At 38.5% G+C, this 12,712-nt stretch overlaps 1 protein-coding gene across 2 annotated transcripts in view; it reads left to right on the plus strand.

Moving 5' to 3' along the window:
• Positions 1 to 1,125: 1,125 nt before the first annotated feature.
• Positions 1,126 to 12,712, plus strand: part of cdk15 (cyclin-dependent kinase 15) — a 29,135-nt gene continuing 17,548 nt past the window's right edge. Inside the window, exons 1-3 of one of the 2 annotated variants that reach the window (XM_062996884.1) lie at positions 1,126 to 1,149; positions 6,260 to 6,291; positions 12,216 to 12,353. In XM_062996884.1, the coding sequence (XP_062852954.1) occupies positions 6,275 to 6,291; positions 12,216 to 12,353 (155 nt within the window). In that variant the 5' untranslated portion in view covers positions 1,126 to 1,149; positions 6,260 to 6,274. Of the gene's footprint in view, positions 1,150 to 6,259; positions 6,292 to 11,086; positions 11,294 to 12,215; positions 12,354 to 12,712 lie in introns of those variants that run through there. The other variant, XM_062996883.1, reaches the window with a different exon arrangement.

A 12,712-nucleotide genomic window follows, 5' to 3' on the forward strand; every position in this document is an offset into this window, starting at 1 on the left:
GTTTGGTTTTACGCCATCTGCACTATCTCATCCATAACACTGATGATTTTACAATTAAAGCTATAGAGGCAGAGCATCAGTATAGTCAGCACTACAATTTAGTCAAGTTTTGTCAAAAGCATCAATCGCTGCTCAGGTGGCGCAGCGGTAAAACACTAGCACACCAGAGCTGACATTTCGAACTCGTCGGTTTGAAACTCAGCTCTGCAATCCACGGGCTTGTTGTTCATACAGGGTGGAAAGCCAAATAGGGACCTCATAACTGATGCAATTACGACCTCTGCTGGCAAGGTCGAGGGATAGTGCATTGATCAGGGTGTGGCTCTCCATACACAAAGCTGATCCACATATGAACTCGCCTTGTGCAGGTGAAAAGATGCAGGCGGCTACTGCACATGTGTCGGAGGGGGCTGATTAAGGTGTCTCGCTCACCTCGATCAGCAGCGGAGATCAGCATCAGTAGAGAGGAAGCGTAATGCAATCGGGTGATTGGATACGACTAGTTGGGAAGAAAATCGGGAAAAATGCACAAAAAAAAAGCATTAATCAAGCCTATGTGATGTAATAAAATCCTTCATTAAATGACATTTGTTTGTAAGAGATCCAGTGTTTAAAAGTGCTAACTTTGCTCTAGGTTCTTTGATTGCATATTGCAGATTAGCTACTATTCTACTATGTATAGCTATTTACAGTATCTGATATGCACTCCCTGTTCTTTCTGTTTTTGATAAGTACTAGAATCAAACACTAACCCATTGCCTCTTTCCTGGTTCAGCCAATTGGGTGGTGGCCACCCTCCGACTCCTCTGATTGGCTGGTGACACCACACACATAGCAGCAACAGTGCAGAGGGAAGAAGGAAAGGACTCGAGTGTGTGAGTGTGTGTGTGTGCGTGGGGGGGCTGTGTGTATATTTGTGTTCAGCACAACTTGTCAGCTCGAGCGTGGATGCTGCTGTAGATCTGAGCTCTGTAGAACAAGATGAATGATTAGAATGAGAAACCTGATCTCTGCTTCAGAGTTTCTTTTCAATGTCTTAGTGACAGTAAGGCTTAGGTTGTTGTCACCATTGGGTCCATCGAGGTTCACCTAGAACAAACAGCATGCAGAACCTCCGGCATGCTGCTGCTGAAGCCTTTCAGCGTCTGGGTGAGTAGAGAGGACCGTCTGAAAGCTATGAGCCACTCACTGTTGATACTGAAATCTGTTGCAGTCTGTCCTTAGAGATTTGTAACCCTTGACTAGAAGATATGCATTTGATAAACATGTAAAGGGAAGATCAACAAGGGGAGGAAAAAAGATTGGGGAAAAATAGACTTAGTCTAATAACCTTGTCATAAGTCTTATGCATGTCATATGAATATGAAGGCTTACACATTTCTATACATATTCATACATCGTCTGTTTTTTCCTCATGATTTCTTTCCTCTTGTACTCACTTTTTTATTTCTTTCCTCCTCTTTTCCCCACATTTACTTACATTGCCTCTTTTTATTAGGTTTTTTTCCTATTCCTATCGCTTATTTGTTTATAATTATCTGCATTAAATGTTTCCAAGCTCTCCTCATTTAGCTTGTTTTTTTTCAATGTTTCACCCTTGTTTTTCTTGTTTCTTTTTCCTGTCTTCTTCTTATTTCTTTTCTATTTCATCCCTTTTATACATTTTACCTATCCTTTATTTTTCTGTCCATCCCTGTTTTAAGTTTTTATTTATAGTATTTCCTTTTCTTTTTATGTCTTTTGATATTACCAGTTTCTCTTCTCTTTTCTCTTCCGTCCTCTTCTGTCCTGTCACATCCCAATCTACAGTACTCCTGGCTGAGTTTAACAGGGGATCCAGTGGTAGCCTAGTGGGTAGAGCTTTGGGCTATCAATCTAAAGGTTGGTATCCCAGCTCTGCCAGCCACTGTTGGGCCCTTGAGCAAGGCCCTTAACCCTCTCTGCTCCAGGGGCGCAGTACAATGGTTGACCCTGCGCTCTGACCCCAACTTCCAAACAAGCTGGAATATGCGAATAAAGAATTTTGTTGTATTGTACATCTATATATGTATATATGACAAATAAAGGCGTTCTAACAGTAAACAAAATCACCAGTACAACCAATTAGTTCCAAGTGGGACTGAAAACTGTATGGGACTGTATGATACTCTTTACAATGTCTTGCCCCAGAAAAACCCCGGTTTCTATTTGCTGCTTTTAGGATATATACAGTGAACTGTTTGCAATATTTCTACTCTGTTTTTGAGTTAGCACTGGAATTGTGAACTTTTGTGTAATTAAGACAAACATGCCTAACCGTACGCATAACACCTTTTTTCCTTTCCCAGAATTGGATTTCCTTTATGATTTGTTACACTTTTTGATTTCACTTTTCCTATTCTTTTGAATATTCTATTCAGTTTACTTTTACTAGAATATAATACAAGAATAAGAATGCATTTATTTGTCATATCTACATATACAGGTGTACAGTACAACAATATTTTTTCTTTGCATATCCCAGCTTGTTTGGAAGCCAAATTCAGAGCGCAGGGTCAGGCATTGCACAGCGCCCCTGGAGCTGAAAGGGTTGAGGGCCTTGCTCAAGGGCCCAACAGTGGTTGCATGGCAGAGCTGAGATTCAAACTCTCAACTTTTCAATTGATAGCCCAAAGCTCTACCCACTAGGCTACCACTGTCCTAACCAATGTGGGGCTCAAACCCACAATCCTGAGACTGAGCTAGTCGGGCGTTTACTACCTTATATAACTGTTCCTGAAATTCTTTATATTCTTTTTTCCAAATGCATTCTTGCCCTGTCCTATAGGTTATTTTTTTATTTATATTCATTTCCTTTTTCTATTCCTTACTATTTTTGTAAATTTTTTATGTCCCCTTTTGCATCTTACTCCACCCTGTTCCCCAGAATTCTCTTAATGTTATTTGGCATTTTTCAACTATCTGCTTGCCTTTTATTATATATGACATGCATATTTCCTTTTCCTCTTAACTATAGTGATAATAGTGATGATAAATGTCAGTACAAGCAAGAAAAAGTGAAACTAGTGCTAAATACTATAGTATTTAGCACTAGTTTCACTTTTCCTTGCTTGTACTGACATTTATCATTTTTCATCAATTGTACGCTTTTATGTAATCATTGTTCTAACTGATGTCAGACTCATTTTTTTCTTATTTCTCTTTGTTCACCTTTCCTCTTCACTCTTTACTTTTTACTTCACTTCTGTTTGACTCTTTAATTTTCCCTCACGCAGTTTCTTAAATCTTTTACATTTGTTTTTTTTTGTCTGTAGTTTATATTAAAACATAATTGCATTTAATTGAATCCACATATCAGATCATTAACAGATATAGAGACAGACTACTACAGTTAAAAAACAGTTTTACTAAACTTTTCAAACCGGATTTGAAGGTCATTTTCATACTTGCTATAATATATGTGCACATTTAGACGGACCTGCTAGATGGACCTGTTTCTGCAGTAGGTTATTTTCTTAAAGTATGTATTTATGATCATCTTTATACGAATGATAATTCCAGTATTCATTCATGCTTTAAATAACAGTCTTGAGAGAGTATAACTATATGTTTCTGAATACAGCAAACCTTTTTTTTTTTTTTTATATTATTATTTATTTGAGCTTTTTACATGTTTGAACTCATTCCTTACATCTTTTTTTCTCATTTTTAATGTAATCCCTCAGCTGTCCTCTATTTCATACACCTTTTTTTGTTTGACCTTTTGTTATTATACATTTTGTCCAATCATTTCCTTTTCTGCTATATTTTTCTCATATTTCCTTCCCCTGTTTTATTTAATTCCATTTCTTTTTTCACTCATATTATTTCCACTCACACCTTACTTTCTTTCATCTTGCATGTTTTATTTCTTTCCTTTTTCATTTTCTTATTTTTTCACCTACATTCTTGCCACTTTATGTAATTTTCCTTTATTAAATGTTCTCCCAGTTATATATTCTGCAAATAATCCAACCTAGTTTTTGCTTCTGGAGTCTTATCCCCATTTAAGCTTGGAATGCTGCAGTTTGACAACCTGTCTGTATCACAAATGAAATGAAATTCATTAGTAAAACCAAACTGATAATAGATTTTATTATACAGAAAAAGTGGAAAACATGCAATATAATAAATAATCTGTCTGCATTAAGAACACATAAAAATATTTTGAAAAGACCTTTTATAAGACTCGTAAAGGCTTGTGTGGATAAACAAGTCTATAAAACCATTTCTAAAGATCATGTTCCAAAAGACATTCCAAATTAACCAAATTATTAGCTGCTGAAATAATGGTGACCTTGTCCACACTCAAGCAGGCTTTTTATCATAATAAGGATGCCACACAAAAAAGTTTGGTGTTACTTACACAACAAAACATGCAGAAGCAAATGCGACAGTGCTACCCATTAATTTTATTAATATTTTAGAAGCTGACCTGGTGGGTCTTGCATTGCATCTGAAAATGCAAACAAACTATTTATAAGAAAAAGGTGATTGTTTGGAATTTCTTGTAAAGCTTGACAAGAGACAAGAGATGCTTTTTATTGGACATAGAAAAGTCACTAGTGGTAGTCAATCTAAAACACTAAAAAATTAGAAGACCATGGCACCAAATAAAATAACATTGTAGAACTTTCTACACCACCACAATATTAACTATTACTACTAAGTGACCCAGCATTGTCTTAGAAATGTGTCTAAGAACTCATTAACATTTTAGAACTGGTAGAACTGCTATGGCATACATGTTCCTTACAAGTGTATGTAAACATTTGACTTAACATGTGAATTGTTCATATTTTCATGCTCATTTTATTCAGTTCACAGACATTTTATTTGCAACTGTAATGCGGCCCATTTACCATTTCTCACCAGCCCACATAATAAAAGCAGTTCAGCACTGCATATCCTGTAGGCTATTCAGAAAACAGGAGCTGACAGAAAATGACAAAAGAGAAAGAAATAGGAAGCAAGGGTGATGGGGAGTGCAAGAGAGTGAGCGAGAGTTAAAGCCATATCAAAAATGATTACACAGAGAAGATAAAGATGAGGGAGGTGGAGATACAAGAAGAAAAATAAATGAAGTGTGATTTTTGAGGGTTAGATAAACAGAAAGATGGTAATAGCTGAGAACAGGGAAGGAAAAATGCGAAGATGAAGATTATGAGGCGTATTTCTGAATGCTGAACTGCTTGGGGCATTAGATATGCTGGTTTGTACCATCATCTTCATCACTGCAGTAAGAATTAAATACCACCATCATAACATTAAAACCACCTTCTTGTTTCTACACTCACTGTCCATTTTATCAGCTCCACTTACCATATAGAAGCACTTTGTAGTTCTACAATTACTGACTGTAGTCCATCTGTTTCTCTGCATGCTTTTTTAGCCTGCTTTTACTCTGTTCTTCAGTGGTCAGGACCCCCACAGGACCACTACAGAGCAGGTATTATTTAGGTGGTGGATCATTCTCAGCACTGCAGTGACACTGACATGGTGGTGGTGTGTTAGTGTGTGTTGTGCTGGTATGAGTGGATCAGACACAGCAGCGCTGCTGGAGTTTTTAAATATTGTGTCCTCTCACTGTCCACTCTATTAGACACTCCTACCTAGTTGGTCCACCCTGTAGTTGTAAAGTCAGAGGCGATTGCTCATTTATTGCTGCTGTTTAAGTTGGTCATCTTCTAGATCTTCATCAGTGGTCACAGGACGCTGCCCACGGGGTGCTGGTGGCTGGATATATTTTTGGTTGGTGGACTATTCTCAGTCCAGCAGTGGACTGTTATACCAGCACAACACACACTAACACACCACCACCATGTCATTGTCACTGCAGTGCTGAGAATGATCCACCACCCAAATAATACCTACTCTGTAGTGGTCCTGGGAGCGTCCTGACCATTGAAGAACAGCATGGGGGCTAACAAAGCATGTAGAGAAACAGATGGACTACAGTCAGTAATTGTAGGTTGGCCAAATCTACTTTTGCCTTTGCTCACTGTCTTTGGGTAGAAGAAGAAGAAGAAGAACCTTTATTTTCATTATACTTGTGTACAACGAAATTTTGTGTGACACTCTCCAAAAAAAGAAAAGGAAAAGTATTTACATAACATCTGGATTTTTACAGATGGTTAGCCTTTGGACCAACCATGTCTCTGACCAGGCTTAAGCAGTTAATTAAAACAACTGATGAATGAAAATAGGTCCTAAACTGTTTTTCTCTTTTTCTCTTTACCAGGTCTAAAACAGAGACATGTGGGCTATCAGGAGGTAAGAAACTTGCCACTTTTACAATGTAATGAGTAATATGGTTTACAGGCTCAGGGCTGATGTTTACATTTGAAAACAGATGCTTTGTATTGCTGATCACTGAAAGATGTCATGCAGTGCTCTTACTTAACCTCTATTATGGCAAAAAAAATCCCACGCGATTAAGGTTGTGTAATGTAAACAGTTTCAAGATTTTGTGTAAAGCCGACATGTATAAAGTCCAGCCCATAGACGCATTTCATCCAGCCTGTGGCTACTCTCTTAAAATGACTTTATATGTGTTGTGTTAAGTACTGAATACTTGTACTTAAGTATAAAAATAGTAATACATACACTGCCCGGCCAAAAAAAGGTCACCACCTGGATTTAACTAAGCAAATAGGTAAGAGCCTCCCATTGGATAATTACTGCATGGGTGACTATGTTTCAGCTGGCAACAAGTTATTTAACCCTAACTGATGCAGTGAATAGCTTCTCATTTGTTAAACAACCATGTCGAAAGACACATCCTGTGGTCGTGGAAAAGATGTTAATCTGTTTCAGAAGGGTCAAATTATTGGCATGCATCAAGCAGAGAAAACATCTAAGGAGATTGCTGAAACTACTAAAATCGGGTTAAGAACTGTCCATCGCATTATTAAAAAGTGGAAAGACAGTGGGGAAACATCATCTTCGAGGAAGGAATGTGGTCGGAAAAAAATCTTGAATGATCGTGATTGGCGATCACTTAAACGTTTGGTAAAATCAAATGGTAGAAAAACTACAGTAGAACTCAGGGATATGTTTAATAGTGACAGTAAGAGCATTTCCACATGCACAATGCAAAGGGAACTCAAGGGATTGGGACCAAACAGCTGTGTAGCCTTAAGAAAACAACTTGTCAGTGAGGCTAACCGGCAAAAACGGCTTCAATTTGCTAGGGAGCATAAAGATTGGACTCTGGAGCAATGGAAGCTTGTGGAAACGATGCCACAGCCAATGCGTGCTGTAATCTAAGCTAAAGGCAGTCCAACGAAATATTAAAGTGTGTGACCTTTTTTGGCCATGCAGTGTATCTCGGCTCTGCTACTGGCTAACATTTCGCTCACATCTGCCGGGTGAAAGGGCTGGGGTGTTTCCTCATAACTGCTGAAAATGTGGCCTTTGCTGGCTGGATGATGGCACCTGCATAATAATAGAGAGTGGTGCATTACTCTCCAGACGTGATACTGATCCCCGTGTAAACCTGCCTCATATAGGTGAAAAGAAGTGGTTGACAACTGCACCCGTGTCAGAGGGGATGTGTGTTAGATACTGGCCTTCTTGGTCAGAGTAGGAGCCTTCAGCAATGGAGGAGAGCTATAACCAGGATAATTGGATACGATTAGATTGGGAGAAAAAGGGAAAAATGCATAAATACAGTAAAAAAGGTAGTAAAATCTTACTGACGAAGTAACCTAATAGGAAACTACTTAACTAAAAGTATTAAAACATCTAAATATTTTTACTTAATTATCAAATGTACTAAGGAATCAAAATTTGTGCATTTTACAATAGTGAAAAAGTATTTTTACTCACACTGATTTTATTTTGCATTTAGAAAAAGATAATACAGCAAAATAAAACTTCCTAAAGAATTCTAAAGTCTTCCTCGTTTACCTGGTGGTAACACACAACTTACCTACAGGTCAAATATTAATATAAATAACTAGAAAATTACACCAAATACATAAAACAACACTGGAACAGTAAAATGTCATCAAAACTGATCTGGTTCGACTCAGTGATATTCCCCCTGTTCAGTAAAATAGTGTAATTTATAGAATAATTTTTATAATTATTAATGGTGATTTTAATAATGATAAACCAAAATAATAAAAAACGGGCACTCAGGTGGTGCAGTGGTAAAATACGCTAACACACCAAAGCTGGGATTTCAAATACATCGTATCGAATCTCAGCTCTGCCATCCGGCTGGGCTGGGCTCCTACATGAAGAGCGACTGGCTGTTGTTCACAGGGTGGGAAAACCCGGACCAGGGTTCCTCATAACTGGTGCAATTACAACCTCTGCTGGTTAATTGATGGTGCCTTCACAGAGTCGAGGAATAATGCGTTGATCAGGGTGTGGCTCTTTTTACACAAGGCTGATCTACATATGAACTGCAGGTGAAAAGATGCAGTCGGTACTGCACACGTGTCGGAGGGGGCGTGTGTCATTTGCGAAGCTCCTCAATCAGCAGTGGAGGGTTGTATCAGTAGAGGGGAAGCGTAATGCAATCAGGGTAATTGGATACGACTAGATTGGGGAGAAAATTGGGGGGGAAATTGGAGACAACTTAGGTTCATATTACACTATCAAAAAAGAAAAATTTTGTGAAATTGTTATTGTAGTTAACACACCAATCTGAAATGTAGTGAAGTTAATGTTAACGATTAAAATAAAAAGAATGTATTTTTAGTTACTATAAACATCTGTTTTATGAATATGATACAAACATGTATGGAAAGAGAATGCTCATTGCCCTTTGATGGACTGGCTACTCTAAAGAGGTTACTGGTAAAGGACTGGTTACTCTAAAATGTGGTCTGTAATGTTACTCTATTGCACTAAAATGTATAAGTATATTGTGTTAATATAAGCAAATGTGTTTTGGGGGTTTATGTTTTTAAATAATAATGTCTATTGTTTTGGTAAAAGGTAACAAGTCTTTAGTTGTTCTGCTAGTAAAAATGTTTGACAACCTTTGGAATCAACTGCCCTAGAGGAACAGTTGAGGGATTTTTACATATATTTACATTTCTATATGGCAGTAAAACCTGCTGCTGCTGCTGGAATGAGAATAATGCTGAGAGACAGGTGAAGAGAAAGACAGGAAGGACACACATACATAGACAAAATTTCCTGCTGAGGCTCTTCCTCTTTACTCACTGATTGGCATTTCATTTTCAGCTCTGCTGACTGGTAGGACTCTGAATGGTGATGACTGAAAAAGCAAAAGAGACAGTATTCATCAACCCCTCCCTGACTTTATTCTTAGTTTATGCGACTTTTCACATTGTACTGATCCCAATGTTGCTTACCATACAAGACCTGATATTTTTCACCACTGGTGCCCTGGTGTCCTGCAAGATCACTTAAGTCTCCTGATAGTGGTCTTTTGTCTGTGCCTAAATTTAGATTAGTTACTGCTGGTAGTAGATCAACATCTTCTCTCAGTGCTTTCTTTCTCCTCCTCTGTCCAAAGTGGGGGTTTTTTGGGTTTTAGAAAGTATGCACAGAAAAATATGGAGGCAATGGGCCAGGGTTCAAAACGCATGACAGTCACACCCTCCTAATACTTAAAAGCAAAAAAAATGTCATAAGAAGCCTTCACATCACGGCAGCACACACAGCCAAGCAACAAGTAGCAAAAGTGGGCGGAACTGTCATAAATCACCTGTAACAAAGCCCAACCATTTGGAGGGAAGATATGATCACTGTCATTTCAAATTAATCTTATTAAATTACTATGAAGTGGTGCTAAATTTATAGCTGGACCACTAATCACCAACCAGCAACAGAAATTTAATTTATAAGCTTAAACAAAAATGTGTTTTAAAATGATTAAAAAAAAAATAATTTAACCTGCATGATGCGAGTTTATATGCGGATCAGCTTTGTATACAGAAAGACACACCCTGATCACATTATCACATTATCCCTCATCTTTGTGCACGTGCCATCAATCAGCCAGCAAAGGTCGTAATTGCATCAGTTATGAGGAATCCTCTCTGGCACCCTCCTTGAACAACAGCCAATCACTGTTTGTGTAGGCGGTGGTGCCCTACTGTGTTTTACCGCAGAGCCACCTGAGCGCCATTTTCTGGTTATATTAAGTTTTTCACAAATACATGCAGCCCAATCAAGTAAATTTTCTGCATTTATCATTCCTTTAATAATGTGTAATGTCACAGTGTCATTTGCAGAGAAGTCACCTCATACTATAATGCCCCCACCTCCATTCTTATTAGTTACTGGTTACTCCATTCTGTGAGTCTGTGTACCTTCTTTCTCTAGACATGACAAGCTGAATTAATGCTACAGATTACAAATTTTGTTTAACCTTTCATTGCTCTTAAATGTCTAAATGCTTACTTACAAATTTTATAAGCAGATGTGTGCTTTTTTAGCAACATAATTTTGCGTGAAGTGCCCCAATTATTAAGTTAAGAAATTGTTTGATCAGTTTGACATGGTCATTGCCTGACCTCACAGATTCCTCTTTACACAAGGGGCAATATTTAAAAAATTGTGGAAACCCTTTCCAGTAGCGCCAAGGCTGTATGGGGTGTGTTAACTCTAGAATAATGCTTATGCTTTTGGATTGGGATGGCAGTCAATGGCCATGTAGTGTATATTTGCCCATAAAACATGTATTTTGTTTATATTTATTATTAAGGTACAACATTAAAAGACACTGAGTGTAAATTTAAAGTGGATATATGCATAAATGGGCATGTTGCTCCTCGTAGCCATATAGTAAATAAGAAAAACACAAGTGTTTTCACATGTATCACATGTTTTCTGATTCCTCCATCTATGTGACAAAAATAGTGCTTTTTGTCTTTCACTGTCTCTCGCTCCGGATTGGTTAAATGGGCATGTTGCTCCTCGTAGCCAAGAGAACATTTCTGTATTTGTTTTGTCCTGTGAACGAGAATTGGTCATAAGACCAGGCCTCAGCACAAAAACACACCAGCACACACACACATACAGAGGTTTTAGACCGGTCATATGAGCAACCAGACTGGTACACAGAGTGAAACAGCAAGTAATGGACGCTCTGTCATGGAGGCTCCAGGTCTGGAGGTCCCTATGTGCAAGAAAATGCTGTTGGTATTGTGGAGGACAGAAGGAGGTGGAGGACAGAGAGGAAAAATCAGATGTGGTTAGAGAAAGATGGACAGAGAGAAATGAGGAAATGGGAATGCAAGAGAGGTCGTCAAGGACCTGGAGTGTGTCGTCCTTGCTTGATACCCAGGTACTACTTAGAAATTTAGTGTTATTTAGTTGCACTCATAGATCTTTTTTATTCCGAGTAAACACAATATAAGGCGTCCTGTCAGGTCAGGTTGGGTTAGTGTGAATTTAACTATGACTTTATGAAAATTTGTATTTTAATAATGCAAGGTTGCTGAGATGTGTTAAACTGTGACTCTCACTTGGGGAAAGCTAGAGAGAGAAATATGCACAGGGGTGTATTTTATTATGGGGCCCTGCACATTGTGAAACGATTGCTCCAACCCGTCATTGAAGGCGTCGACCTGAATTCAGCTGCAGCGATTAGTGCTAAAGTGCACAAGAGCCCCTGGAATATATACAAGGAATCCGCACTTTTATATTTATATAACTGTGAGGGTGGGAGGAGGAGTAAGTGGTCGTGTCTGAGAGACTGAGAGAGCTTATGGTCCGGATTTAGCGCTATCTAATTTCCAACCATTGGACGCTCAAAGAAGCTTTAAAGGGAAGAAGATTTTCATGTGATGATGATGTGAAAGCAGCGGTGCATCAGTGGCTACACGTTCAACCAATTGCTGATGGCATTGGGAAAAATGCATCAGAAGGTGACTATGTAGAAAAGTAGTGTCATTTGTTTTTAAAATTGTTAATAAATAAAGTTTAAAAAAAAGTGCAGAGACTGCCCTCGTAGTTTGTGTTAAACTACTGCATGTCATCCTGCGGACCTCACTGCCAATGGAAGAGCATGGAGGTGATGGGATTTATTACAAACTCTCCTCCTCTCAAATTGAATTTCCCTCTCTGTGATAATTAAATCCCTCAGCATGAGACAATTTCATAATAGATTATTAAAGACGAGATGACAGAACAGCACTTGGACCTGTTGATCACAATGTTTACCATGTCTTTACACTCTATTGTCCTCTGTGTGTATGTTTGTTTAGCTGGGAGAGTTGGACGGTGTGGAAACTCCTCAGCCGCAGTGGTTCCACACTCTGCAAGTGCGCCGACTCCGATCGCAGAGGGGACGCAGCAACAGTGACCCACTGGGTGGCAAAGGCTTCCAGCAAGACTTCCAATGGGTTAGCATTTACACACTTTTACACACTTGCATGCAGGTACAAAACTGTCACCATTGCTTGGATTGCTTCCTTAGTAAGTTATCAGGGAAGTCTGGATCCTGACCAGAGAAAGCAGGAAACCTTATTTTTTTATTGTTATTACTTTCCTCCCAATCTAGTCGTATCCAATTACCCAATTGCATTACGCTTCCTCTCTACTAGGGCTGGGCGATATGGATCAAAAATAATATCTCGATATTTTTTTGCTGAACGGCGATATACGATATATATCTCGATATTTTTTTATCCCATAAGGTAATAACAAAAAGACACTTCTGAGACAAAGCTACATGTTCCAAATTTTTTACAGGCACTTTTAT

This window comes from Trichomycterus rosablanca, chromosome 6 (genome assembly GCF_030014385.1).
Source record: "Trichomycterus rosablanca isolate fTriRos1 chromosome 6, fTriRos1.hap1, whole genome shotgun sequence".
Taxonomy (NCBI): domain Eukaryota; kingdom Metazoa; phylum Chordata; class Actinopteri; order Siluriformes; family Trichomycteridae; genus Trichomycterus; species Trichomycterus rosablanca.